This window comes from Impatiens glandulifera, chromosome 6, assembly GCF_907164915.1.
Source record: "Impatiens glandulifera chromosome 6, dImpGla2.1, whole genome shotgun sequence".
Lineage (NCBI taxonomy): Eukaryota > Viridiplantae > Streptophyta > Magnoliopsida > Ericales > Balsaminaceae > Impatiens > Impatiens glandulifera.
The window spans coordinates 47817443-47844578 of record NC_061867.1 but is presented as its reverse complement, the minus strand read 5'-3'; the positions used below and the strand labels follow the sequence as shown (position 1 = coordinate 47844578).

Genomic DNA, 27136 nt, shown 5'->3' with positions numbered 1-27136 from the left:
AAGAGTAGAAGGTGTACAAGTTATAAATGACTCTCTAGGACTACGTCAAACACCAAGGAAGTGAAACACTTGCCTCAACAATAGAATGATGAGTCTTGGCTTTGTGAAATATTCTCAAGAGCAGGCTGTGTACACAAGAAACTATGGAGAAGAAGTTGTTGAGTTATGCAACCTACACTTATAATAAACTCTACAATTGTTAATTAGAGTTTATTGAGTTTGTATTTGGGTTTAAACTTGGGTCTGACAAAGAGTTATTTAGGTTTTATTACTTGAATGTTTACCCTATAAGTATGTTATTATTAAGGTTTTACATTGTTAAGACAAAATTTTAGAGAGATAAAGTGTGAGGAAAAACTCTATATTTCTTTTTCTTTTTCATAGTGAAATCTGGTGACGGCTGAAGTGGACATAGCTCATTTAAGTGAACCATTATAAATCTGTGTCTCTTTGTGTTCTTTTTTCTTGAGATTTTTACAAATCATTTCAAGTAGGTCAGATTTGGGAGATAGAAATCATAACAACTGGTATCAGAGCAGCTAGACTAGATTTGAGCATTGAAACGATGGCAAGCGAGAATAGTATAGGACATGAGATTGAAAATTTCGATGGGACATATTATGCCTTTTGGAGGATGCAGATTGAAGATTATCTATATGGAAAGAAGCTTCATGTTCCTTTGACTGAAAAACCAAAGAATATGAATAAAGCTGAATGGAAACTCCTTGATAGACAAGTTTTGGGAGTTGTTCGATTGATGCTAGCCAAAACAATTGCTCACAATGTAGCAAAGGAAAAGACCATCATGGGTCTGATGAAAGCTCTTTCTGATATGTATGAAAACATCTGTTAACAATAAGATACACTTAATGAAAAGACTATTTTACTTAAGAATGGTTGATGGTACTTTTGTCACTACTCATTTGAATGAATTCAATTCAATTGTGAATCAATTGCTATATGTTGATATTGATTTTGGGGACGAAGTTAGTGCCTTAATTTTGTTAGCACCTCTACAAAATAGCTGGGAACATATGAGGACATCAATTAGTAATAAAGTTGGAAATGCTAAACTGAAATTTGTTGAAGTTAGAGATCGTATTCTTGCTGAAGAGGTTCGAGAACAAATCTATATCGAGGAGCAGGAGTCAGACCAAGTTTGAGCGGACATTTGAGTGTTGGAATTGTGGTAAACTTGGTCATTTGAAGAGGAAATGCAAAGCACCGAAGAGAAACGGTGATGATAAAAATGATACATCTAACGTTGTTACATAAACTATCATTGATGTGTTACTTCTATCTGTTGATAGCCCAATAGATTCATGAGTTTTGGACTCGAGAGAGTCTTTCCATACCACAACTCACAAAGAATTAATGGAGAATTATGTGGATGTAAATTTTGGAAAAGTTTTTCTCGTAGATGGTGAACCATTGGGTATTGTTGGCACGGGGGACATCAAATTGAAGATGACAATGATTATGTTTGGAAGATTAATAAGGTGAGACACATTCCAGGTTTAATGCGCAATCTGATTTCTATTACACAACTTGATGAATAAGGTCACAATTTCAATTGTGGAAATGGTGCATGGAAGGTGACTAAAGTAGCAATAGGTGTTGATCGTAGTCACAAAACTGGAACATTATACACGACTTTAACTTGTAGAGAAACAATTGTTGCTGTATTTGATGATTCGAAGAATAATAATCTCTCGATACACCTTTACATTTAACACCCTAAAAGAGAACATATGAGTGAAGCGATATGAACACATGACCAGTTGGATTCCAGGACATATTTTCTTAATTTCATGTTCCCAATAGTAATATCTGGTGACTGTTATGCAGCATGGCATGGAATGCATAAATATTGTCGTATGCCACATCAAATGCCTCTTTGACAGCTATATCAAGCTAATGAGAAAGAAAATTTATTTAAAACAGTTTGATAAATAATTTAGAAGTAAGGGATTACACCATTAGAAACAACTTAATATAACTTTGGATCACAATATGACTTAATCAAAAGACTAACATGTGCTTAGGTGTGTGAATTCTTGCTAGTTTGAGAATATAAAGAACATGGGAAATTCAATTGCAAACTGAATACCAACAAGGTTCCATCATACGGAAAAAATAACATTTTATCTTTAAACAAATAAAAAGATGAGAGGTACCTTAGGGTCCGGTAGGTCATTGATATCTTCAACTATCTTGTCAAGTTGAACTTTGTCAAACTTCGATGTATAGCTTCCAAATGTATATCAAATGCAATACTAAATTGGAATCTCCATATTGAAAAAACAACATACAAAATACATCTTCCAGTTTCACTGAAAAATAAGAAAGTGAAATAACAATCTCGTCGGTCGTTGTCTTCATCTGTAACATCGTTGTGTGAAAATGCAGATGTGTCGTCGTTTAAGAATTGAGTTGAAAAAGTTATCTTAAGACGAAAATGAAAACTTTGCTCGTAATAGAATTTAGAAAAGTAAAAATAAATATACCACGTATAGGATAAATTTGTGCCTATTTTAAACACAAATTAACAAGTTTATAGCATTTTAAATGATTTTAGATATTTATGGTAAAAAATCAAGCAAAAATAAATGTAATAAGGAGAAATTTCAAACAATAATAAATGTATAAGGTCAATTTAAAAAAAAATGTATAAGGATAAATTTAAAACAAGATTATGTATAAGAAGATATTTAAAACTTAGTTGAATGTATATGAAGCATTATACATACCCAAAGAAAATGTTCACATCTAATACATCATTAAGGAAAGGACATGACATTAAAAGTGAGTCTTATTCTCAGTTATTTCCTTCAATATTCCTTGGCCTTTGGTTTCTTGGGTTTTCTTTGGCTATGTCTTTTGTGAATGTCCATCCATCAATGGCATGCCTCTTGTTGAGGTCTTGGTCTTCATGTTGCTCGGTTAGTAGGAGAGATGCTTAATATTCTAGTTGTTCGTGACCTTCATGGTTGGCCTAAGGTTATCAATTTCACTTACAAGACAAACACTATAGACAAGCCAAACCTTTTTCGTTTTTCTAAAAGCTAGAACATACTTTTGGACGCCTATCTATATTGTAAAGTATACACGTATATACATATATAGTATGCACAAAACGAGCTTCTAACCTACAACAAGTTTTGGATTCAGATCAAGGTGTTGATTTTAAGGCTTCCATGGTGTAAGAGAGAGTTTACCACAGACAAGGAGAACCAATATCACCAATGCAAGTAGGTACCATCTCAATTGGAACTTTCCCCCGCCGTCCCCATAAACATCCCTTTGATAAAAAAGCAATTTCATGGCTAGAAGAAAGAGTTGGCCATGAGTGTTTTTCCTAGGTAAACTTCACAAAACATCGCTTAATGTAGAACATATCTCTAATTCTTGTTGGTGTATCTTAGCATATAATCAATAGGTGTACACTTAACGTTGCGCAACGCACATCATTTACTACCTTCAAGCAAATGGTTATGAAGTCCATGCATGTCTAGAGACTTATTTTTGGGTTATGTATCCTCTTTCTATTTTTTTTAGTGTAAATTCACATTTTAAAAATGGTCAATCATTTGTTTCGAGTCAAGCATCTTGTGTCCCAATAGAGTTGCAGTTTCTATGACACGTCTAAAATTGACCCTTTTATTTTTTCAAAAAAGAGTTCGAATTTTGGATCATAACCCCATGCCTTACATTTTTTTTTGAAACCGAGTGGGGTGAGGAACCGAAATGGTAGTCTTTGTAACGAAGTCACAATTAGGACTTGGATGATCGAACCGTGAAGAAACTTATTAGAAAGGTAAATAAAGATTTTGGAGAGAAACAAACTTGAATGAAATTATGTCTATTGAACTTGTTGAAAAAAGAACACGATTACAAAACTTATATAAAATAAACCATAACTTAAACATTAAACTAAGAGACACGAAGAGTCTCATTTACAAAAGATAAGACCAAGAGACTTGGATAATTCAAGAGACTCTTGAATAACAAAAAGACACATTAATTATTATTACTTTAATTTCTAACACTTCCTCTTAAAGTGATGTCCGATGAACTAGTCCCAACTTAGATCGTAAATCTTTGTAAGGACCTTTAGGAAGTGCTTTTGTGAAGATATCAACAACATTGTCTAAACTCATTACTGCAACCATCTCAATGATTTTTTCCAGTACTTTTTTGCGAATAAAGTGATGCTTCAACTCAATGTGTTTTTTCCTCGCATGAAACACAGGGTTTGAAGTCAATTTAATAGCACTCAAATTTTCTCCATGGATATGAATCAGCTGATCAAACTTGACATGAAAATCTTCCTAGAGTCTACGAAGCCATACGCAATCCTGTGCTGCGTGAGTTGATGATTTGTATTCCGCTTCTATTGTAGACAAGGATAGCGATCCTTGTTTCCTACTACTCCAAGATATGATAGTGTTTCCACAAAGAAAAACAAACCCAGATGTGGACCTTCGATCGTCTCGATCTCCAGCAAAGTCAGCATCTGCAAATCCTTGCAAGACAAATTTTGCATCTTTTTTGTAGAGTAGACCAATATCTAGTGAGGTATTTATAATATACTTTGGAATTTTCTTCGCTTCCTCGATGTGTGGTTTCCTTGGCTCTTGCATGTAACGACTCACCACTTCAACTACATAAGCAATGTCAGACCTTGTTATAGTCAGATAAATCAGACTTACCACAAAAGTACGATACAGAAAAGGATATGATAAATAACAATAGAGGGGTCTCAATTGATTACATCATTTAATTTAGAATTTAGTGTTTTAAAATTGCTTAAGTTATTTTCAAATAATCCTTTAAATTGAACTACAATTGGTATATTTAACGGGTTAAAATGAATGCTAGGAATTTGTATATTGGTCATTTATGATCATTTATTGAAGCTTCAACATGTTTTGAAAATATAAAATCATGAAATTTGGCAAATTTTGGAGAAAGGTTGTGATCTAGCCATGACATTAATTCATCTGAATTTTGACCGGGAAAAAACTTTGTTAGTCATCATTTCCCTAAATCGAACCTTAATTGTGTTTATTGAAGGCAGGCAAAATTGTGTTTCTGAATAAAAACTGATTTTTGTAATTTAATAGACATTTTTGGTGACCCAATTGTGATTTTATTTTAACTGTAATTGTTTTGAAATTTAACATGACCTATATAACTTATATATTTATAACACTGTGTCATCACTTTATCATCAATTCTAACTCTAAGATATATGTAGGCAACATAATAAGATTCCCAAATTTGAGATTTCTTGGTTTTTGCATTCCAGTAGATCATAAATTCTAGATTGTATTTTGGTCTAAATGAGTTGATAGTTTGACACAACATGTGTTGTGCGGAATGCAAGAAAATGATGAACAATGAAGTGTGGAAATTAAACAGATGAAGAGAGATTTCTGATTGTCAAAAGATAAAGATAAAACAGATTACAACTAATGAAAAAGAATTGCAGCTATCTAAAGTCAGAAAAGAAATAAAACGTAAAACACCTAACTTAATAAGCATAACTGAATAAATGTGAAATAACTGAAATTATTAATTCCTATACTAAAGGCAAAACGTTACAAATCTCCACCTTGCCTTAGTATCACCCAACAAGAAAAGCCTTATCAGGCTACTTCCAACTGTCAACATTTAGCAAATCCAAACAATGAGTGAATTTGCTAAGTGGGACCGGCTTCGTGAACATGTCAGCAGGATTATGATGTGTGCTGATCTTCTTCACTTTGATTCTCCTCTCAGTACGAAGAAAATAATAACGAACATCAATATGTTTGGTTCTATCATGATGCACTTGATCTTTGGCCAAACAAATAGCACTTAAGTTATCACAAAAAACAATTGCCTGATCATGATGGATACCAAGGTCACTGATTAATCCTTTCAACCATATACCTTCCTTGGCTGCTTCAGTTAGCGCCATATACTCAGCCTCGGTAGTGGACAACGTCACCGTCGACTGTAATGTTGCCTTCCAACTAACCACAGAGTCACCAAGGGTGTAAACATAACCAGTCATTGATCTTCTACCATCGATATCTGCAGCATAATCTGAGTCAGAATAACCAGTTACGAGACACTGGTTATTACTCCCATAAATAAGACCAACATCGGATGTGCCTCTCAGATAGCGAAATATTCGCTTTACCGCTTGCCAGTGTTCCTTACCAGGTCGAGACATAAACCTGCTAACAACACTAACTGAATACGCAATATCAGGTCTAGTGCATACCATGGCATACATTAAACTACCCACCGCACTAGCATACGGTACATTAGACATGTATAACTTCTCAGCTTCAGACTGGGGTGCGAATGCAGACAAATGATCAGTAACAGCAGTAGGAGTATTGAGAGCCTTTGCTGTACTCATCCCAAAACGAGACAACATTTTCAAAATATAACTCTTCTGTGAAAGAAATAGCTTCTTTTGAACTCGATCTCTTACTATTTCCATGCCCAAAATTTTTCGTGCTCCACCTAGATCTTTTATATCAAACTCAGAACTAAGAAGGTCTTTCAGCTTTTGAATCTCCGACATCTTCTTGGCTGCGATTAACATGTCGTCTACATACAGGAGTAAATAAATCAAAGAACCATCACTGACTTTGTTGTGATAGACACAACAATCATATGCACTCCTATTGTAACCATGTTCAATCATGAAATTGTCAAACCGCTTATACCACTGTCGAGGAGACTGTTTAAGTCCATACAAAGACTTCTTCAGACTACAAACATGTGTTTCCTTACCAGGAACAAGAAATCCTTCAGGCTGACTCACCAGTATATCCTCTTCAATCTCACCATGTAAGAAAGCCGTCTTCACGTCTAATTGCTCGAGTTCCAGATTCTGATGTGCTACTATAGCTAGTAGTACCCTGATAGAAGTGTGTCGGACTACAGGTGAGAATATCTCATTGTAGTCTACGCCTTCCTTTTGACTGAATCCCTTTGCAACTAATCGTGCTTTATATCTGGTCCCTTCAGCACTAGAGGTTCCATCTTTCCTTTTGAAAATCCATTTACACCCAATGACTCTTCTTCCCTTAGGTAAAGTAACCAGCTCCCATGTATTATTCTTGTGAAGTGATTCCATCTCCTCACACATGGCAGCAATCCATTGCGCAGAATCAGCACCATTAACAGCTTCATTGTAAGAAGATGGCTCGTTATGTATGACATCTTCAGCTACCTGAAGTGCATAACTTACCATTTCTTCAGTATCATTTATAGAGGGACTGATTGTCCTACTTCCAGGACCAGTTGAGATTTTTCTTCCCTCGATTGAATGAATTAACCTGTCAGGAGCTTTAATTTGCCTTCTAGGTCGTGTTGTAATGTCAGATTGACTTTCAGGTGCTCCAAATTGATAAACTTCCTCAGATGGCTTATCAGTATCGTGTGTCATGTCAGTTGTCCCTTGAACTGGAGCCACCTCAAGCTCCACCTGTTTCTCGGTATTATTATTTTCTCCAGAAAGTGATGGCTTGATAGAGGAGTTAAGTATAAACTTCTCATTAAAGGTGACATCCCTGCTGAGGATTACTCTACCTTCAGAAGATGACCAGATTCTATATCCCTTGACTCCATCTCCATAGCCCATGAAAATACCCTGTTTTGCCCTTGGTTCCAACTTTCCTTCATTAACATGATAGTAAGATGTGCACCCAAAGACTTTCAAATGAGAATAATCAACGACATTACCAGACCATACCTCGTAAGGGATTCTGCAATCAATCCCAGTGTGTGGTGCACGATTTATCAGATAGCAAGCTGTTAAGACAGCCTCGCTCCAGTACTTTCTAGTCAATCCCGCATTAGAGAGCATGCTTCTAACTCTCTCTAACAATGTTTGATTCACCCTTTCTGCTACACCATTCTGCTGTGGTGTACCTCGGACAGTGTGATGTCTTGCAATCCCCATATCCCTGCAGAACTCATTAAACTCAGATGAACAGAATTCAAGCCCATTATCTGTTCGCAGCCTCTTAACCTTCTTTCCAGTTTGATTCTCCACCAGTGCCTTCCAATGTTTGAAGGTCTTAAATACCTCGCTCTTATGTCTCAGAAGATACAACCAGGTCATCCTTGAGTAATCATCTATGAATGTTACAAAATAGCTATAACCTCCTATACCTTCAACTTGAGCAGGACCCCAGCAATCAGAGTGGATATAATCCAGTGTGCCCTTAGTTTTGTGAACTCCCTTACTGAACTTGCGGCGATGTTTTTTCCCGAAAATGCAGTGTTCACACAACTCAAGGTTGGTAACCTTGTGGCCAGATAGAAGATCTCGTTTGGACAGAATTTGCATCCCCCTCTCCCCCATATGTCCAAGTCGCATATGCCACAACTTGGTTACATCAGGGTGCCGATTCACAGATTTGGATGCGACCGCAGCGGAACCTGTCAGCGTCTTACCTTGTAGTATATACAAGGTATTCTGTTTAATACCTTTCAGTATTATTTTTGAACCTTTACTGATGCACAATGTTCCTTCTTCACCGCTAAACTTGAAACCTTTAGCATCTAAAATGCCTAAAGATATTAAGTTCTTCTTCAGTTGAGGAACATGCCGAACGCCAGTTAGGGTCCGTATCTTACCATCATCAGTCAGAATTTTGATAGTCCCAATACCCACCGTTTTACATATGACATCATTTCCCATGACAACGTTTCCACCATCATAATCTTCATAGGTATCGAACCATTCTTTGTTCGGACTCATATGATATGAACACCCTGAATCCAACACCCACGTATCAATAGGGTGTAGAGAAGCGTTAGCTACAAGGGCAATGTCCTCCTCTGAGTCAGTGTCTCTGTCTTTATGTGCTATCGCAGCCGTAGAATATTTGCCCCTTTTCTTAGGACAATTATTCTTCCAGTGACCAGGTTCTTTACAATAATTGCAGATGTCTTTAGCATTAGGGCCCTTAGCTTTGTATTTCTGATCCTTCTTTTTTCCAGACCCTTTGTAGTTGATTGTGTTGGCAATCAACCCAGATGCTTGATTGTCTACAATTTCACCGCTCGCCTTATGACGCAGTTCTCTAGTATGAAGTGCTGACCGAACTTCCTCTAGAGTTATAGAGTCTTTACCCACAACGAACGATTGAACAAAATTTTCAAACGAGTTGGGTAAAGATACCAACAGAATTAATGCAGCATCTTCATCTTCGATCTTAACATCTATATTTCTCAATTCAAGTAATATAGTGTTTAACTTATCAAGATGTTCACGAAGAGACTTACCTTCAAGCATACGAAGACTGAACAGACGTTGCTTCAATAACAACTTGTTAGTTAGTGACTTTGTCATGTACAAAGCCTCTAACTTCGACCACAGACCGATTGCGGTATCTTCATCTGATACCTCAGTAATCACTTCATCAGCCAGACAGAGTAAAATCGTTGAGTGTGCCTTCTCTTCCAAGACCTCAAGCTCAGCAGTGATTTTACTAGAGGAAGACTCCTTTGTAGGACCTGCAACTATCTTCGCCTTTTCCTTCGACAATGGTGCCCAGACGCCTTGTTGTTTAAGCAAGGCTCGCATTTTGATCTGCCATAGACCAAAACTGTTTCGCCCTGTGAATTTTTCGATTTTCAGATTCATTGAAGACATTCTCTCGCCAGAAAACAAAAGTGATAATCTGATCGGATCTAACCCGCTCTGATACCAATTGTTGTGCGGAATGCAAGAAAATGATGAACAATGAAGTGTGGAAATTAAACAGATGAAGAGAGATTTCTGATTGTCAAAAGATAAAGATAAAACAGATTACAACTAATGAAAAAGAATTGCAGCTATCTAAAGTCAGAAAAGAAATAAAACGTAAAACACCTAACTTAATAAGCATAACTGAATAAATGTGAAATAACTGAAATTATTAATTCCTATACTAAAGGCAAAACGTTACAACATGCCTGACATATAGATCTACAAACTTGCTTAATATTCTTATAAATGACTATCTTGAAATATGACTTATGATGTTTGCATAGCAAGATTGATGATAAAAATCTAGAAATTGATGAAACATTTTGAGGCATGATGATCTTTTAAAATTCCTAACAAATCGATTTATTCCAAAACATTTCATAACAAATCAATTACTATTCCAAATGACTTGATTCTTAAACAAGAATTCAATTAAATCTCTGATCTACAAATTCTTTTTTCTGAACAATTTCTAAGCTGCTCAAATTATTGTTAAAAATCTCCCTAAAAACAACCTACAAATAAAGTAAAAGAACAAGGGAATAATCTTGAAGTCTTGGTTGTTTTCTAATTATGTGATCTTAGAATTGTAGGTAACTTTCCTTTTTCAATTAGGTACCTCATCTGTTTGTTCTCTCTTTTATTCCATCAATATCAATAAAAAATACATATGCAAATGATACAAAATTAGGCAATGATACAAAATTAGGCGCATGCTATGATTGAATTGCTCTAAACTTTAGATGCATGTTAGGATGTGATTGAAATAAAATGTGAATAGTATAATATTACAAATGGTCAAGCATTTATAGTAAAGCCCTTCAAAGATGACTACAAGAAATAAGATGTCAATGTCATTTTCTAAATGCTACCAAATACCGAACCAAAATGGAATATATTCCATTTGTGTTTCTAAAACCCAACATTTTTATCTTGGTTTCTAGTAGAGAAAATCAAATAACGTCTCTTAAAAAGTTAAAACTAGTATGAAAAATACATTTGTATAATTTAATCAAATATCGAGTCATATCATCATTTTATTTCCTCGTTTCATTTGTTTACGTCAAAACAATTTCCGACCAGCGTCTAATTATTGACTTCACCTCTTTTTACAATATTGATGAAGAAAGTACTTCACGAGATGGTGTTCTATTTGTGTTTTTTTAGGTGCTATACATTCAAATGTTCAAACACACATAATAAAATTAATATCATTATTATTTTTAATAAAACATAATATGTTTAATTAATAAGGAATTTTAATTAACACATTTAATAACTTCATAAATACATTATTCTTTCCCTATATAAATCCTTGACAAGTTCATAGTATTAAACAACTTTAATTGTAGACATTAGTTCTAAAATAAATTTATTTAGACAAATTATAATCATATCACACTAAATCGACTATTTCTCCTTTGAGCATTCTCTTTGACTTGGTGCATTCTTCCTTTTTATCGACATCATTATCAACATAGGGCACAACTCTTGAGGATGTATTTACGTCGCCTACGTTAATCTCGTGTCGAGCAGACGAGAAGTTAAGGCCATCGGGTGGAAGGCCCAGACCCACTAATATATTACTAGCGATGCTATGATGGCTGCTGAAATTGTTTTGATCTAATTCCATAGGATTGAAGCTATTTGAGCGGGTGGGTTGAGATAATAAGTTCTTCAATTCTTTGCTTTTACCCCATACCACCATGTATAGTCCAATGATAATAATTGCAGATCCTAATACACTATTAAAATCATCCAAATAACATTAGCAAATTATATAATTATGGAATCAAATAATTAGGAAAATCATTTGTTAGCTATTCTATATTACCTCCCCACGTGTAGCTTCTCATCCAAAATCAGGGATCCAAGAATTGTGACGATTACAAGCATAAGAGGATTGAAAATAGATACATACACCGGTCCTCGCATTTGTATGCACCACCCAATCAATGTATATGCCACACTACTGGCTATGATACCCTATAACCAAAAATAACTTCGTTTCTTTATTAAAATTAAAACCAAATACTAAAAGAAAAGGTTTGTTCGGTTTTCAATTCAAAAAATATAATCCTATCATATTTTTATTTATCAAATCACTCAATTCATTAACTAAAATACTAAAATATCATTTATTTTAATTTATTATTTTATTTTATCATTATATATTAATACATTTTAAATCTTATTTCCAAAAATAATTCCACACCTTCTCAAATTCATCGTAGTCATTACTTTTTAATTTATCATGTTTTTTTTGAAAAACCCTATGGAAGTACTTATCCCCGAACCCGATTTTCATTTTACTATCCGACCCCGATTCTGACTCCGAACCCGACGGATATCTCTATTTATATTTCTATCCTTGATTCGTCGGGTACCCGATCTCCGACGGGTACCTATTATCTGATTAAATATGTATAAAATTTTAGATGTTAAAAAAAGGAAATATAATTTTATTATATCATAAATAACTTTAAAATTAAAAAGAAATAGAAACATTAATTACATATTTATGTTGCAGTGGTTAAGAATATATAACAAAATTATTGCTATTAGAATGAAGAAGAAACTAAAGAAAAAATGTTAGAAAAATTAATTAAAGAGAATAATAAACAAAATTAAGAGAATGACAAAGGGAGAAATAACATTATTTTAGTGAAAATGAATAGTAATTTGAGAGAAATATTTGGATTTATGAAGAAGCGTGAATAAAAATATAATAAATTATATATATTTAATGTATAAAATTACCTCATTAACCAAAAAAATATATTTATTTTTATATTAATATATTAGGTACCAAGAAAATATATTTATTTTAATATTAATATATTCAGGTATCGGAATTCGGTTTGACACATTCTCCCTCCCAACCCTGAATCCGACCGGATAACTTCCTCCCCATTCTCATTTTCGAACCCGACCCGAACATTAAGTGCTCACGAGTATCGAGTACATGGGTGGGTATTTATGGACATCCTAAAAAAAACAAAGAGCTGAGAATGCACTTACACAATAAGAAGCAGATAGGAGCCTAATGTTCCATCCAAGTTTCCACTGGTTCCAATCTCTTTCAGTACACAAGGCATACACAACGGATTGGATTGCGGCCATGATCATTATTAAAGCAGTGCTGGAGTAAGAACATGGATAGTTTCTTAACAGCTTAGACTGTCAAGAAAGTTAATTAAACAACAACTTTTTTAATTTAATTATATAAAAAAATAAATTAATATTAACTTGAGCTATCAAACCAACTGCCCATGAGAAACAGGTGGCTAAGAGTAGAACTATCCCAATAGGACTAATATTTCCATGTTGTTGGGTTGTCGCCACGTGTCCAGGTTTGCTGACAATTTTCACTAGGTTAATAATTGTGGGCCATATGTTGATTTCCTTCCCTTTGTAAAATGATAAAAACATAGCTCCTCCAATGCATGTTATTGTCCCTGTTATCTTGGCTTTGCCAACAATTGTACTAAATATTAGCTTCTCCATCCTATTTATATTATAAAAAATTAGATACACAAATAATATTTGTTTAGACATTCAAATAACTAAACCCATAATTAATTACCTGAGAAAGATTGCTATAATGAAAGTAATAGCAGGAACAATATTTAACATGGCAGTAGCTAGTGTAGCTGATGTAAATATTATACCATGAGCGTACATGTTTTGAGCTAATGATCCACTGCATATAAAATATATATTATGCGCCAATGCATTGGCGATATGATTTAAAATCTATCGGACTAGAAGATAAAAATATCAAGCAAATAAACAAAATATATATAATTTAAAGTCGCTAATCTTTTAGTGACAAAATACCATTAATAGCGACGATATTTTCACGTAGGTAATGGCTCTAGCCTATGTAAATGGTTACAAATAACTGAATGAGATAATTATGATTTAGGTTTATTTTAATAAAACTCAAACCAAATTAAATTAATAAATGGACTTACAGTAGCATGGCAGCTAAACATGATTGGAACAATATCAGCCATGTGACCCTCGGCCTGCTTTTCCTGTTAATATTTCCATTGTCACATGTACAATAAAAGTAGCATTCTTTTTCTAAATATTTTGCACATTTGGTATTATTCTTTCAAAAGTAAAACATTATTATCAGTTTTTTTTTTTGCTTCATCTACATCATTTATTTTTATATTTTATTAATAAAGATATAATTTTAAAAAAATGTTAATCAACAAATTTGACTTTGGGGGACAATTGGACAATAACAACGGTAAAATGTAATTATTGATCATTTCATTGTCGTTGAAGGAATATATATAGTCACAGTAAATTAAGTTGATTTTGTTTGTTTGATATTATTATTATTATAGCCCGAGTATATTTTAAATTGTATGTTTGTCCTTGAGCAAGGCAATGGTGGATCTACCCATAAGGCTACCCGGGTTTTATTTCGGGTGGTCCAAAATATTTGTATATATACAGTATAAAAAAGGGTAATAACAACGCAAAAAAATTGTCGTTATTGATCATTTTCTGTCGCTAAAGGGAAATATCTATAGTAAATTAAGGAGAATTTCTTTGTTTTCTTGATATTATAATCATGGTAGCTCGGATAGATTTTGTGAATGGTTTAGAATTTAGGGCTAAGTTTTTTAGCATGGATAAATTTTAAACTCTAACTCCGCTTTTGAAAGAGACACAACTTCTTGACATGGAGTTGAGAATCTTAATGTTGATGTGATTTTCTTTTATTTTGGGATTTTATACTTATTTGGGGATTAAAGTGATGATTCGATGTGATCATTCTTTTATGGTTATGGTTTGTAGGTCTGTACAATTTTCACAATAATGATAAATCTACAAGGAACATAACAATTTAAAAACTGTAAAATCTTTCACAAAATATAATAAGTAAAAATTGAATAAGCAAACATTAACAAAAGAAAAGAACAATAATGAATTATAAACAATTTAAGACTAACACAAACTGATGTCATCAAGATCTATATATTTTTAATTATTTTATCATTTACTATTTCTATTTAAGGTTATGATATAGCAAATTGTTATTGAAAGAGCTCAAGTGTATATGGAGTTATAATTCCTTAATCAACTAAACTCAAACTTAATTTTTTTACTCTCAAATTTAATCCCCAACTATAACAATTTTAATTGTCATAAATACAAATATCCTTCCATTTATATATAACTAGCTAGAAACATAACATGAATCTAATACTATTAATATAGTTAAAACTATATGCAAGATGTATAAGTAATTTGAACAAACATTAGTGTGTATTGTAGAAAATTGATTAGAATGAGTTTTGAGTCTAAAATGAATTGGTTAATGGTTATTTTTTGTTTTTTTTATCGTTTGAGATCACAAGTATTAGTCATCGATTATTTTTAAAACTTACTTATGACAAATCTTGTTAAAATTTAATGTGTATAATTTAATTTTCTTCTAAGTTATAAGAGACATTAATGATAACATGAATTAATGAAAAAAGTCAGGTTAATATAGTTAATTAAGTGTTTGAATGATCCATCTATTACAAAAAAAAAAACAAATATATTTTAATTGTGTTTGAGTGTGGAACCTCTCGAGAATTGCAGCAATGGGTGTAATGAAAGCGGCGGCAAAAACAAAACGATAAGCTATCAAGACGCTAAGGTTCATGCCATTAGCGCCTGCAAGTTTGTAGAATATGTTGATCCCTGCTAAAGAAGCCTGAACCAATGTCATTAATATCACTGGCTTGAGTCTCTCAATAACACTTGATATCATCTTCTACACCTATAGAGAGCTAGAGTTGGAAAATATGAGATGGACTCAATAAAATGATAGTTTATTTTTTGTGAGCAAAGGGTATGAAAAATTGAACTATTTATAGCATAAATGAAGGGGACAACTTCTTTTGAAGATTTAATTAGGAATTATCACTAATCTTCTTGTTTAGATTTGACTTTTTTTTAATTTTTTTTTTAAAAAGTCAACAATTATATCATATTTATTTTCAACAATCAAATCACCCAATTTATTCATTAAAATACCGTTATTTTATTTTTATAAAATTTTAATACAAAAAATATATATTATAATAATTCAACTAATTAAAAATTCAAATAATATTTTTTTTTTATAAAAACTTATTAAAAATCGTAAAATAAACAATATCAAACAACCTCGTTGTCTCTGTAAAGTTAGCAAATACAAATTTTGTAACCCTTTCTAACTTAACTATTCCATTTAATTATCATCTCATTATTTTATGTAATAGAGTTCATGCATGAAAAAATGGAAATTCATTAGATATCCATGTACTAAATACAAAGACCACATCCACCCCATAGTACAAATGATTAAAGTGCATTAATCACCAATGCTATACATAATTATGACGTTTTTTGCCTCTCTAATGGCAGGTTGACAACTATTAGCAAATACAAACTTGATAACATTTTTTTGTAAGCTTTCATTTCATTTTTATTTGTCTAATATAGTTCTTTAAAGTTTTTTGCACACCTCCAATGATTCCTTTCTCTTTTATCATGCTTTCTCTCTCGTTTTAATTCTTAAAAAATAAAAATAAATGTGTTTTAACCTAAAAAAGTCTTGGACTAAATTGTTTTAAGAGATTAAGATAGACAAAAGGTCTAAATTCAAATCTTTAAGACTCACAACTTAGTTTTAATTTTAAACCTGAAATTAAGAAAAAGAAGGGGTCTTGTACTCTCACTAAGTGTTCAATTACTTTATTTTTCTATAAGTGCACCGTATATTGTTCAATCTAAGACTCTCTACTAATAAACTATATTTGACATGATTTGTAATCATTTTACCTTGTGATTAAGCTGTGTGAACATTTCCTATTTTATGTTTTAAGTGTTGCATTTTCAAGAAGAGAAATGAGCTATAGAAGAGAAGAAGGTCGTCATAAAGAAGAAAAAAAATAATTGATAAAATAATATAGTGCTTTTTATAGGTATCCATTGTACCTCGAAACTAAAAAATTTGTCTACGTATCTCGACTTTCAACATCAAGGGACCAAGTTTGGTGGAGTTGTTATGACACTTCTTAATTTATTTTAATATGACCTAAATGCATGAATGATGTTGATTTTTATCTTTGAACTTTGTTAGACCCTAATAACATAAGGGTATGGACCTAGGGCACCATGTCTATAGCAACATATGCATTTTAATGAATGAAAAAATTTGTATGTTTGCGTTGTTGGTTGGAAAATTAAGTTTATAAAAATTTGTTAATAATCTAATAAAGTTCATTTTATTTGTTTATAGCTAGTATTTTACCAGGTTTGACTTTGAAAGTAAAATGAAATTTTCTTTCGGACAACACTATTAAAAGAGTGGAATTTATGTCTTAGTCTTAAAGTTTGAACGGTTAGTTGAAAGAAAAGTGTTAGGGATTTGCCATAGACACGGCCTCTTTTCTTCTAGGAACAGGAAAGTCCTCTCCTTATGTGCTGAGTCACCCCGCAACTTTCGTAACAAACAACTTGAGATTGACCAGATCTTAAACTTATGAATCGACTCTCTAAGAACTATAAATACCAAGTTTCCCTCCTAGAGGATGCCAATTACAACACTCTTCTTAATCAACCGTGGTGGACTACCACATGATAAAAGCTTAGTTAAGATTCGAATCAATAAATTTGTATAAAACTTATTGCAAATACTACACAAAAATAAAAGCAAGTGAATCAACTAGAGCTTACACAAACAAGTAAACCAGAATATATAAGTAGACTTCTTCAAGCGCATGTACATATAGTAGTACTTTAGAAAGTACATTTACCGACACATAAAGAAATAAAGAAAGCGATTGGAATCTCGATAATTGAATAAAGAAGTTTAGAAATTTTAACGGTTTAAGTGTCAAGAAATAAAGAAAAATCTCTTGTATTAGACTACAGAGACCACTTTATTATTGGTTGGTCTGTCCAATCCATTTCATTCAAATCCTCTTCATATATTTTGGGATCATCAAGCTCAATAAATTTGTAAACATTAAAATTCTACACTCTAATTTATAATATTAAAATAATTATTTTTATTTATCTATAAATAAATAAGATCAAATTAGTTAACGGACAAAAACCTATTTAAAAGAATTAATTATGAATTAATTAATGTGTTAATTAATCAAACTACTTAAGAGTTAAGATCAAAATTAAAAAAATAAAATTATTTGGGATAAATGTGTACCCATAATGTCTCAAAATTTTTTATAAAAATTAAAGGACAAAAATAAATAATTTTGATGAATTGTTGTATCCATTTCATCTACAAAGAATTATTTATTTAAATCCTAAAAATATACAAAAATAAATAAATTGGTAAAATATTTACCATTTTTATTTAAATATTTTGTGTATTTAAAAATATCAAAATTAAAACCAAAATGGTGAAAGAAAAATCAATTTCAAACAAACCCTTAAGATTTTAAAATAAAAATAAAATTGTAATCGGGTGTAGCCGAAAACAGACGAATTCGGTGCAACAGGAACCACGTCCATCAGATCGACGCTCGAATCCAATTCAACGCGCTAGAGCGCTCTGCGTAGCCCGCTGTAACGGAAAGAAGCGCGCGCCGAGGAGCATTGAATCAACTAACGGGATGTCAACCATGTTAGCTGAAAATGCCTAAACACCAACGGTGCTGGACGAAACACAGACAAAACACCAGAATAGGCACGAAACGACATTGTTTCTAGCTCCAATATTCTTCTTCATTGCAATGCCGCGAAGATAAGGATGAACATCCATGATAATTTTTGGTTTTTGGAACTCAACCATTGGTTGATAGTTTTGACTGATTCAAAAGTTAGAATGATCACCCTATAACCTTAGGCCTTGTCACAACCTACTCCGGTGACTATCAACCAAGAACAGTCAAAATCTATTAATGGCTTTTGGCTAACTCAAGCCACTAGGCTCTCCCAACTGACCTATGATAAGTAAAATACCCTCCTCAACTCATTCTGAAGGTAACCTACCAACATATAAGCCTCAAATCGAAAAAATCGAAATCTACCATTAAAGCTTTGGATTTTTCTATTTTTGTTTAAGGCCTTCAAGCTCAGATCTGTGCATCCAAAAAGCTTCCCTAAGAATTAAGAGTGTTCTCTAATCCTTGGTAATGTTCAAATCAACCTCTAATTTATATTTAAAATTTGAATTTAAAATTTTTATATTTTAAATTGAATAAGCTTGTATGCTTGATGTTTATGGTGTTTTATAGTTGAAAAATAATCCCTAGATGATTTATAAACTATCTCGATAGGATAGAACCGATCAATCGATCTAAATAAGAAAAACTCAAATTTGAAATTCAATAATAAAAAAAAACGAGTTTGTTGTTCTTCGGTTAATTCGACCGAATCACAACCCATAAAGCTTCCCAACATGATTGTAATGATGTTGGGAAACTATTTAGATCATGTTTGATCCATCCTGATCATGTTTGATCAAAATCAAAATTTTCAAAATAAAATAAAAATTTTGATTTATTGAATTGATCAAAACGAATAGTTAATGTTCTTAATTTGATACCAATCAAGTATATGTGTTATAAGGAAGCTATTGGATAGTTCATTTCACTTTAAACAACTTTTAAATAAAAAATCCAAATTTTGATCATAAATAGTTTTGAACAAATTGATCATCATCTAGGTCGATTGATATCTTGAGAGATGATCAACATGTTCCTGAGAACTTTGTGAAGCTACCCAAGCTCTTAAATCAAAGAATTAGAGTTAAAAAATGAATTTTAAAAATTGAATCCTTGTATTCTTGAGGACCGAGGCCTGTGAGCCTAGTACCGAGACCAAGACCGATAAAAATAAACCACGACCGAGACCTAGGACCGATGTTCTTGAGTTAGGACCGAGACCTATGATCGATGTTCTTGAGTTAGGATCGAGCCAACTTTATAAGTAGAGACCGTTTTTGAACGAGTACAGAGGATGAAGCGCGAAAGCCTTTTCCCGAGTATCACCAAATTCGAACCAAAATAAAACTCTAGTGCAAAATATGTTTGCACACGTACACTTTTTTAGTGATTTTTCTAAAATCAATTGGCGACTCTTTCTTCAATTAAATAATCTTTCTTAAATTAATTATGTTTAATTAATTTTAACCGGATTTCAAATTAAATCGTCATTTGATTATAACAAAATCCCTAGATTATTAAAATTTGAATAAAATTAATTATTTTTACATAATTGATTTTAAAAGTTACCAAATATTATCAAAATCTTTTAGGAATAACGTTTTATTTTAAAATATGACTAACATGCAAACCAAAGTTGAAACTATCGAACCTCGAGCCACCCTAGGCCCCCTATTGCCACGTGCCCTAAGCTATAGGGGTATTTTCTCGGGGTTACAACTTTTCTAGCAACTCTACTGGGGATTAAAATGCTTAACTCGAAAATATAAACTTGACTTTTAAAACATTTGTATCACGTTTTCACACTTAATAGGCTTGTCTTACAAGGTATAACACCTTAAAAGACGCGTAGATTTTACCTTATTTAAAGTCTTTATCATTTATGTGTAAAGGGTACATCACCCTCTTCTTGCAAAGAAGTACTCGACTAGGATCGGTACTTATATGCAAATATTATCAATGTGGAATGACAACTTGTTACGGATCGAGTGATGTTGTGAGAAGAAAAACTAGGTAACCGGGATCGACCCACCCATTGGTGATGAGTCGTCTGATAGAATTTAGGCATTATGGTACCTCATTTATTGTTCTCTCTTTTATTCCATCAATATCAATAAAAATACATATGCCAATGATACAAAATTAGGGAAATGATACAAAATTAGGCGAAAGATGGGATTGAATTGCTCTAAACTTTACATACATGTTATGATGTGATTGAAATAAAATGTGAATATTATGATCCAATCGAAAGATGAGTACAATAAATAAAACGTCGATGTCATCAAATACCGAACCAAAATGAAATCTATTTCATTTGCGTTTTTAAAACGCAACATTTTTATCTTGGTTTCTAGTAGTGAAAATCAAATAATTACTCTTAAAAAGTCAAAATTAGTATGAAAAATACATTAACCGAGTCATATCATTTTGATTCATCATTTTATTTGTTTACGTCAAAACGATTTCCGATGAGCGTCTAATTATTGACTTCATATCTTTTTACAAAATTCTTAAAGAAAGTACTTCACAATGTTCTTTCATTCATGCTCTTTTGCGTGTTTTTAGTGCTACACATTCAAATGTTCAAACACATAATAAAATTAATAATATTAATATCATTACTATTTTTCATAATATTTTAATTAATAAGTAATTTTAATAACTTCATAAATAAATACATTATTCTTTCCCTATATAAATCATTGACAAGTTCATAACATTAAACAACTTTAATGGTAGACATTAGTTCTAAAACAAATTTATTTAGACAAATTATAATAGGGTGTCTTTCATCCACATAATCACACTAAATCGACTATTTCTCCTTTGAGCATTCTCTTTGACTTGGTGCATTCTTCTCTTTTATCGGCATCATCATTATCAACATGGGGCACAACTCTTAAGGATGTATTTCCGTCAGCTAGGTTAATCTCGTGTCGAGCAGACGAGAAGTTGAGGCCATCGGGTGGAAGGCCCAAACCCACTAATACATTACTAGCGATGCTATGGTGGCTGCTGAAATTGTTTTGGTCTAATTCCATAGGATTGAAGCTATTTGAGAGGGTGGGTTGAGATAACAAGTTCTTCAATTCTTTGCTTTTACCCCATACCACCATGTATAGTCCAATGATAATAATTGCAGATCCTAATACACTATTAAAACCATCCAAATAATATTAGCAAATTATATAATTATGAAATCAAATAACTAGGAAAATCATTTGTTAGCTATTCTATATTACCTCCCCACGTGTAGCTTCTCATCTAAAATCAGGGATCCAAGAATTGCGACGATTACAAGCATAAGAGGATTGAAAATAGATACATACACCGGTCCTCGCATTTTTATGCACCACCCAAGCAATGGATATATCACAGTACTAGCTATGATACCCTATAACCAAAAAGTAAGTACAAATGTTCATGGTTGGTTAATTTTTTTAAATTAAACCAAAATAATAAAGATAAAAGGACCGGTTTAAGTTATATAAATAATAAAATCTAAAAAATATTATCTCATTCCTCGTTCATCATTTACACCATTTAATTCATTAATTAAAATATTAAAATACATTTATTTTAAATTATTATTTATTATTTATTATTTTATCAATAAATTAATATCTTTTAAGTTTTAAAAAAACAAATCTCCATCTATTAAAAAAAATACTTTTTAATTAACCAGATTTTTTGACAAATTCTAAGGATGTCAATGGATACCCTACCCATCGTGTAGTAAAGTAACCCGATTTTTATTTTACTATCTGAACTAGACCTCGAATCCGACGAATATCTTTGTTTATATTTAGATCTTCGATTCATCGAATACCCGATCTACGACGTCAGGTACCCATTACTCGATTAAATATGTATAGGATTATAAATATTTTTAAAATTAATTATATCAAAGTAAAAAAAATATTAACATATAATATTGTTATTATTAGAATTGAAAAATAAAATAGAAAGAATAAATGTCAAAGAAATTAGAGAAAATAATGTTTGAAGATAGACGTGAGAATGAGAGAAATATTTAATATTATAATATTAATATAGTCAGGTAAAACACACCCTGTCCCGACCCCGAACCCGATTGAGTAACCTTTTTCCTTTTCATCCTGATTTCGAATTCGACATTGTTCCCGATTTAAAATATTCGATCCTGACTATCGAATACCCACATGTATAGGATACACGGGTATCCATTATCATCTCTAACAAAATCCTAATCCGAAAAAGTAAGAAGAGATGAGAATGTACTTACACAATAAGAAGCGGCTAGAAGCCTGATATTCCATCCTAGTTTCCACTGGTTCCAATCTCTTTCAGTACACAAAGCATAAACAACGGATTGGATTGCGGCCATGATCATCATTAAAGCACTACTAGAGTAAGAACATGGATAGTTTCTCAACAGCTTAGACTGTCAATTAAAGAAAGTTAATTAAATAATAACTTCTTTAATTTAATATATACATAAGATAATAAAAATAAATTAATACTAACTTGAACTATCAAACTAGCTGCCCATGAGAAACAGGTGGCTAAGAGTAGAACTATCCCAATAGCACTAATATTTCCGTGCTGTTGGGTTGTTGCCACGTGTCCAGGTTTGCTGACAACTTTCACTAGGTTAATAATTGTGGGCCATATGTTGATTTCCTTCCCTTTGTAAAATGATAAAAACATAGCTCCTCCAATGCATGTTATTGTCCCTATTATCTTGGCTTTGCCAACAATTGTACTAAAACTTAACTTTTCCATCCTATATATTATATAAATTTCGGTACTAAAAATTAGATACATAGATAATAATTTATATTTTGAGATATTCAAATAACTACATGCATAATTAATTACCTGAAAAAGATGCCTAAAATAAAAGTAATAGCGGGAACAATATTTAACATGGCGCTAGCTAGAGTAGCTGACGTCAATATCACACCATGAGCGTACATGTTTTGAGCCAATGATCCACTGCATATAATATATATATATATATATATATATATATATATATATATATATATATATATATATATATATATATATATATATATATATATATATATATATATATATATATATATATTAGGCACCAAGGCGGAGGTACATTTAAAATCTACATGGGTTAATCTTTTCCATAAATTATATTCGGGCTAGAATGATAAAAATATTAAATAAATAAACAAAATATAACTAGTTTACTGTCGCTAATTCTTTTTAGTGACGAAAAACTATCAATATCGACGATATTTTTCTATCGTTATTGTCATTTACATACAAAATATTTTAGGTTACTGCCCGAGTAGGCTTTTATATAGATCCACCCTTGTTAGGCGCAGTCTAGGCCAACCCGAAAAATAAATTGTGGTAGAAATGTAACCTAACCCCTAATTTCTTAATTTAATTTAATTTAATTTATTATTTGTTTCACTAATTCATAAAAATTGAAAAATACATACCTTTAACAATAATTTTTTAAATATTTTTTTAAGCCTGTCTCAAATTATTTTAATATTTGTAACTAATTAAATAATTATATTAGAAGATAACAGATAACTAGCATTCAAATTATTGTATAATTTTTAATTAAGCATTATAATTCTAACTTTATATTTTTGTTTTGATAATAAGTTCCTCAACTTTCAAAGGATAAATTTTTATAAGTTTTCTTACAGTTGAACAAATGACCTGAATAACTCATTTAAATTGAATATAATATTTAATTTATAAAAAAAATAACTTGTATAGATTATAGTTGAGTAGTAAGACATTGACTTTTGATATATAACAACGTACAAATGTTTAAATTATTTTATTAGAGAGATTTGTTTCATTTACTTGTATCAAAATTTCACTGGAGTCGTCATACTAGCCTCTATGTGCAAATAAAAAATCATTCTCAAACTAAATAAAGTGAAATGATTTTTTACTCACAAAATGAGGTTTCTTTAACCTTGTAAAACATTGATTAATATAATGTTATTTCATGCTATGATGATTTGGAAAGTTTTTAAAGTTTTTGTTAAACTTTCATTAATATTTAATGTTTTAAGTTAATTAATTTTTTTATAAAAATTTAATAATTAGAATTTTGAGATTAATCTATTGAGATTAATATTATAAAATTAAATGAATAAAAGATAATAACAAATCACTAGGTAATGACTCTAGCCTATGTACAAATTAAATTAATAAATGGACTTACAGTAGCATGCCAGCTAAACTTGATTGGAACAATATTAGCCATGTGACCCTCGGCCTGCTTTTCCTGTCAATAATATTTCCATTGTCACATGTACCATAAAAGTAGCATTCTTTTTATAAACAAAACTTGCACATTATTGGTATTATTCTTTCAAAAATAAAACATTAGTATCCAGTTTTTTTGGCTTCAACTACCTCATTTATTTTTATATATTATTAATAAAAATATAGTTAAAAACAAATGTTAGTCAACAAATTTGAGTTTTGACACAATCAACCATGCCCAATCAAACAAAAACTTATTTTAATAGCCTAAAGATGGTGGGAAAAAGGCAAACGATTGTCAAGCCAAATGTGACCGACTAGAAAAGGGAGCGAGCATAAGCTACCTGGGTTGTAGTTCGGGTGGTTCAAAACATTTTGTATATATACAATATAAAAGAGAACAATAATGATGGAAAATATCATCGATCGTTACCGTTTCTCGGTCGCTAAAGAGAAAGAGCCATAATAATTAAGTATATTTTATTCGTTTGTTTGATATTATTGTCACGTACTGTTGTCCGAGTATATTTTAAATCGCCCTTAAACAAGACAAGTGAGGATCTACCCATAAGCTACCCAAGTGGTCAAAAATATTTTAGTATATATATATATAGTATAAAAGAGGGCAATAACGACAAGATATATTGTTGTTATTGATCATTTCTTGTCGCCAAAGGGAAATAACTACTGTAGATTTTATTTGTTTACTTCATATTATTATCATTTTAGTTCAGGTAAATTTTATGAAAAAATTTAACCCAGATAAATTTTAAATATTAAGTTCGCCTTTGAACGTGAACATTTCTTGACATAGAATTGAGAATCTTGATGTAATATGTGATCATTCTTTATATGATTATGGTTTGTAGGTCTGTACAATTTTCACACTAATGATATGTCTACAAGGAAAATAACAATATAAAAATCTAAAATCTTTCACAAAATATAATGAGTAAAAATTGAATAAGCAAACATTAACAAAAAGAAAAGAACAATAATGAATTAGAAACAAATATAAGACTGATACAAACTGCCTAAGAATGTCATCAAGTAGATCAATATATATTTTTAATTATTTTATCATTTACTTCTATTTAAGGTTATGATAGCAAATTGTTATTGAAAGAGCTCAAGTGTATATGGAGTTATAATTCCTTAATCAACTACACTCAAACTTAATTTTTTACTCTCAAATTTATTTGTCATAAATACAAATATCCTTCCATTTATATATAACTAGCTAGAAACATAACATGAATCTAATACTATTAATATAGTTAAAACTATATGCAAGATGTATAAGTAATTTGAACAACATTAGTGTGTATTGTAGAAAATTGATTAGATTGAGTTGAGTCTAAAATAAATTGGTTAATGGTTTTTTTTTCTTATCGTTTGAGATCACAAGTATTAGTCATCAATTATTTTTAAATCTTACTCGATAATTTATGACAAATCTTGTTAAAATTTAATGTGTAGAATTTAATTTTCTTCTAAGTTATAAGAGACATTAATGATAACATGAATTAATGAAAAAAGTCAAGTTAATATAGTTAAGTGTTTGAATGATCCATCTATTATAAAAAATACAAATATATTTTAATTGTGTTTGAGTGTGGAACCTCTCGAGAATTGCAGCAATAGGTGTAATGAAAGCGGCGGCAAAAACAAAACGATAAGCTATCAAGACGCTAAGGTTCATGCCATTAGCGCCTGCAAGTTTGTAGAATATGTTGATCCCTGCTAAAGAAGCCTGAACCACTATCATTAATATCACCGGCTTGAGTCCCTCTATAACATTTGATATCATCATCTACACTTATAGAGAGTTAGAGTTAGAAAATAGTAGATGGACTCAATAAAATGATTGTTTAATTATTGTGAGCAAAGGGTATGAAATATGGAACTATTTATATATAGCATAAATGAAGGGGACATCTTCTTTGGAGATTTAATTAGGAGTTATCACTAATCTTCTTGTTTAGGCTTGATTTTTTTATTATATATATATATATAATAATAATAATGTTTAATTTTAAAGTGTTTGAATTGTCGAGTTAATAGTTGTGCTTAATTAATTTGGTTATGTATGTGAAAATAAATTGATACTTGAGTCGAGTCATGGGTTGACCCGTCCACCCATAAACTTGAAAAAGTAAATTAAAAATGTGATATACTCAAGTTTCAAACTTACAATCATACAATATAAGTTCAACATTTTAACCAACTAGGCTATTAACACTTTATATTTTAAATTCAACTCCAAAATTTATAAACCAAAATTTTAAACAATTAAGCTAATAATATTTTAAATTCATTTATATAATTAAATTTTTGATATATATATTTTCTTATAATTATATATATATATAATCGTTAAGTCATATCAATTATATATTCATACATAAAATTATAAAAAAAA

At 31.3% G+C, this 27136-nt stretch overlaps 2 protein-coding genes across 2 annotated transcripts; both read right to left on the bottom strand.

Annotated features, from left to right (window-relative positions):
• Nucleotides 1–11162: 11162 nt before the first annotated feature.
• LOC124943717 (WAT1-related protein At1g68170-like) lies at nt 11163–15506 on the bottom strand. The gene is made up of 7 exons (XM_047484192.1): nt 15361–15506; nt 13744–13806; nt 13353–13469; nt 13016–13274; nt 12788–12946; nt 11601–11752; nt 11163–11511 (listed from the first exon to the last, which is right to left on the bottom strand). Exons 1-7 carry the CDS (start codon nt 15504–15506, stop codon nt 11163–11165), a joined length of 1245 nt encoding a protein of 414 aa, XP_047340148.1.
• A 5754-nt stretch (nt 15507–21260) lies between these two features.
• LOC124943716 (WAT1-related protein At1g25270-like) lies at nt 21261–26527 on the bottom strand. The gene is made up of 7 exons (XM_047484191.1): nt 26337–26527; nt 24671–24733; nt 23320–23436; nt 22942–23224; nt 22724–22882; nt 21702–21853; nt 21261–21612 (listed from the first exon to the last, which is right to left on the bottom strand). Exons 1-7 carry the CDS (start codon nt 26525–26527, stop codon nt 21261–21263), a joined length of 1317 nt encoding a protein of 438 aa, XP_047340147.1.
• Between the last annotated feature and the right edge of the window lie 609 nt (nt 26528–27136).

What these genes read in the sequence shown, in the direction of transcription:
- LOC124943717 (XM_047484192.1), bottom strand. Translation starts at nt 15,506, where the DNA reads ATGACATTGGTTCAGGCTTCTTTAGCAGGGATCAACATATTCTACAAA. An exon ending in ATTGCTGCAATTCTCGAGAG is followed by an intron (nt 13,807 to 15,360) that starts GTTCCACACTCA and finishes AAATATTAACAG; the next exon opens with GAAAAGCAGGCCGAGGGTCA. An exon ending in TCCTATCTGCTTCTTATTGT is followed by an intron (nt 11,753 to 12,787) that starts GTAAGTGCATTC and finishes TTTTGGTTATAG; the next exon opens with GGTATCATAGCCAGTAGTGT.
- LOC124943716 (XM_047484191.1), bottom strand. Translation starts at nt 26,527, where the DNA reads ATGATGATATCAAATGTTATAGAGGGACTCAAGCCGGTGATATTAATG. An exon ending in ATTGCTGCAATTCTCGAGAG is followed by an intron (nt 24,734 to 26,336) that starts GTTCCACACTCA and finishes TATTATTGACAG; the next exon opens with GAAAAGCAGGCCGAGGGTCA. An exon ending in GAGAAGCTACACGTGGGGAG is followed by an intron (nt 21,613 to 21,701) that starts GTAATATAGAAT and finishes TGGTTTTAATAG; the next exon opens with TGTATTAGGATCTGCAATTA.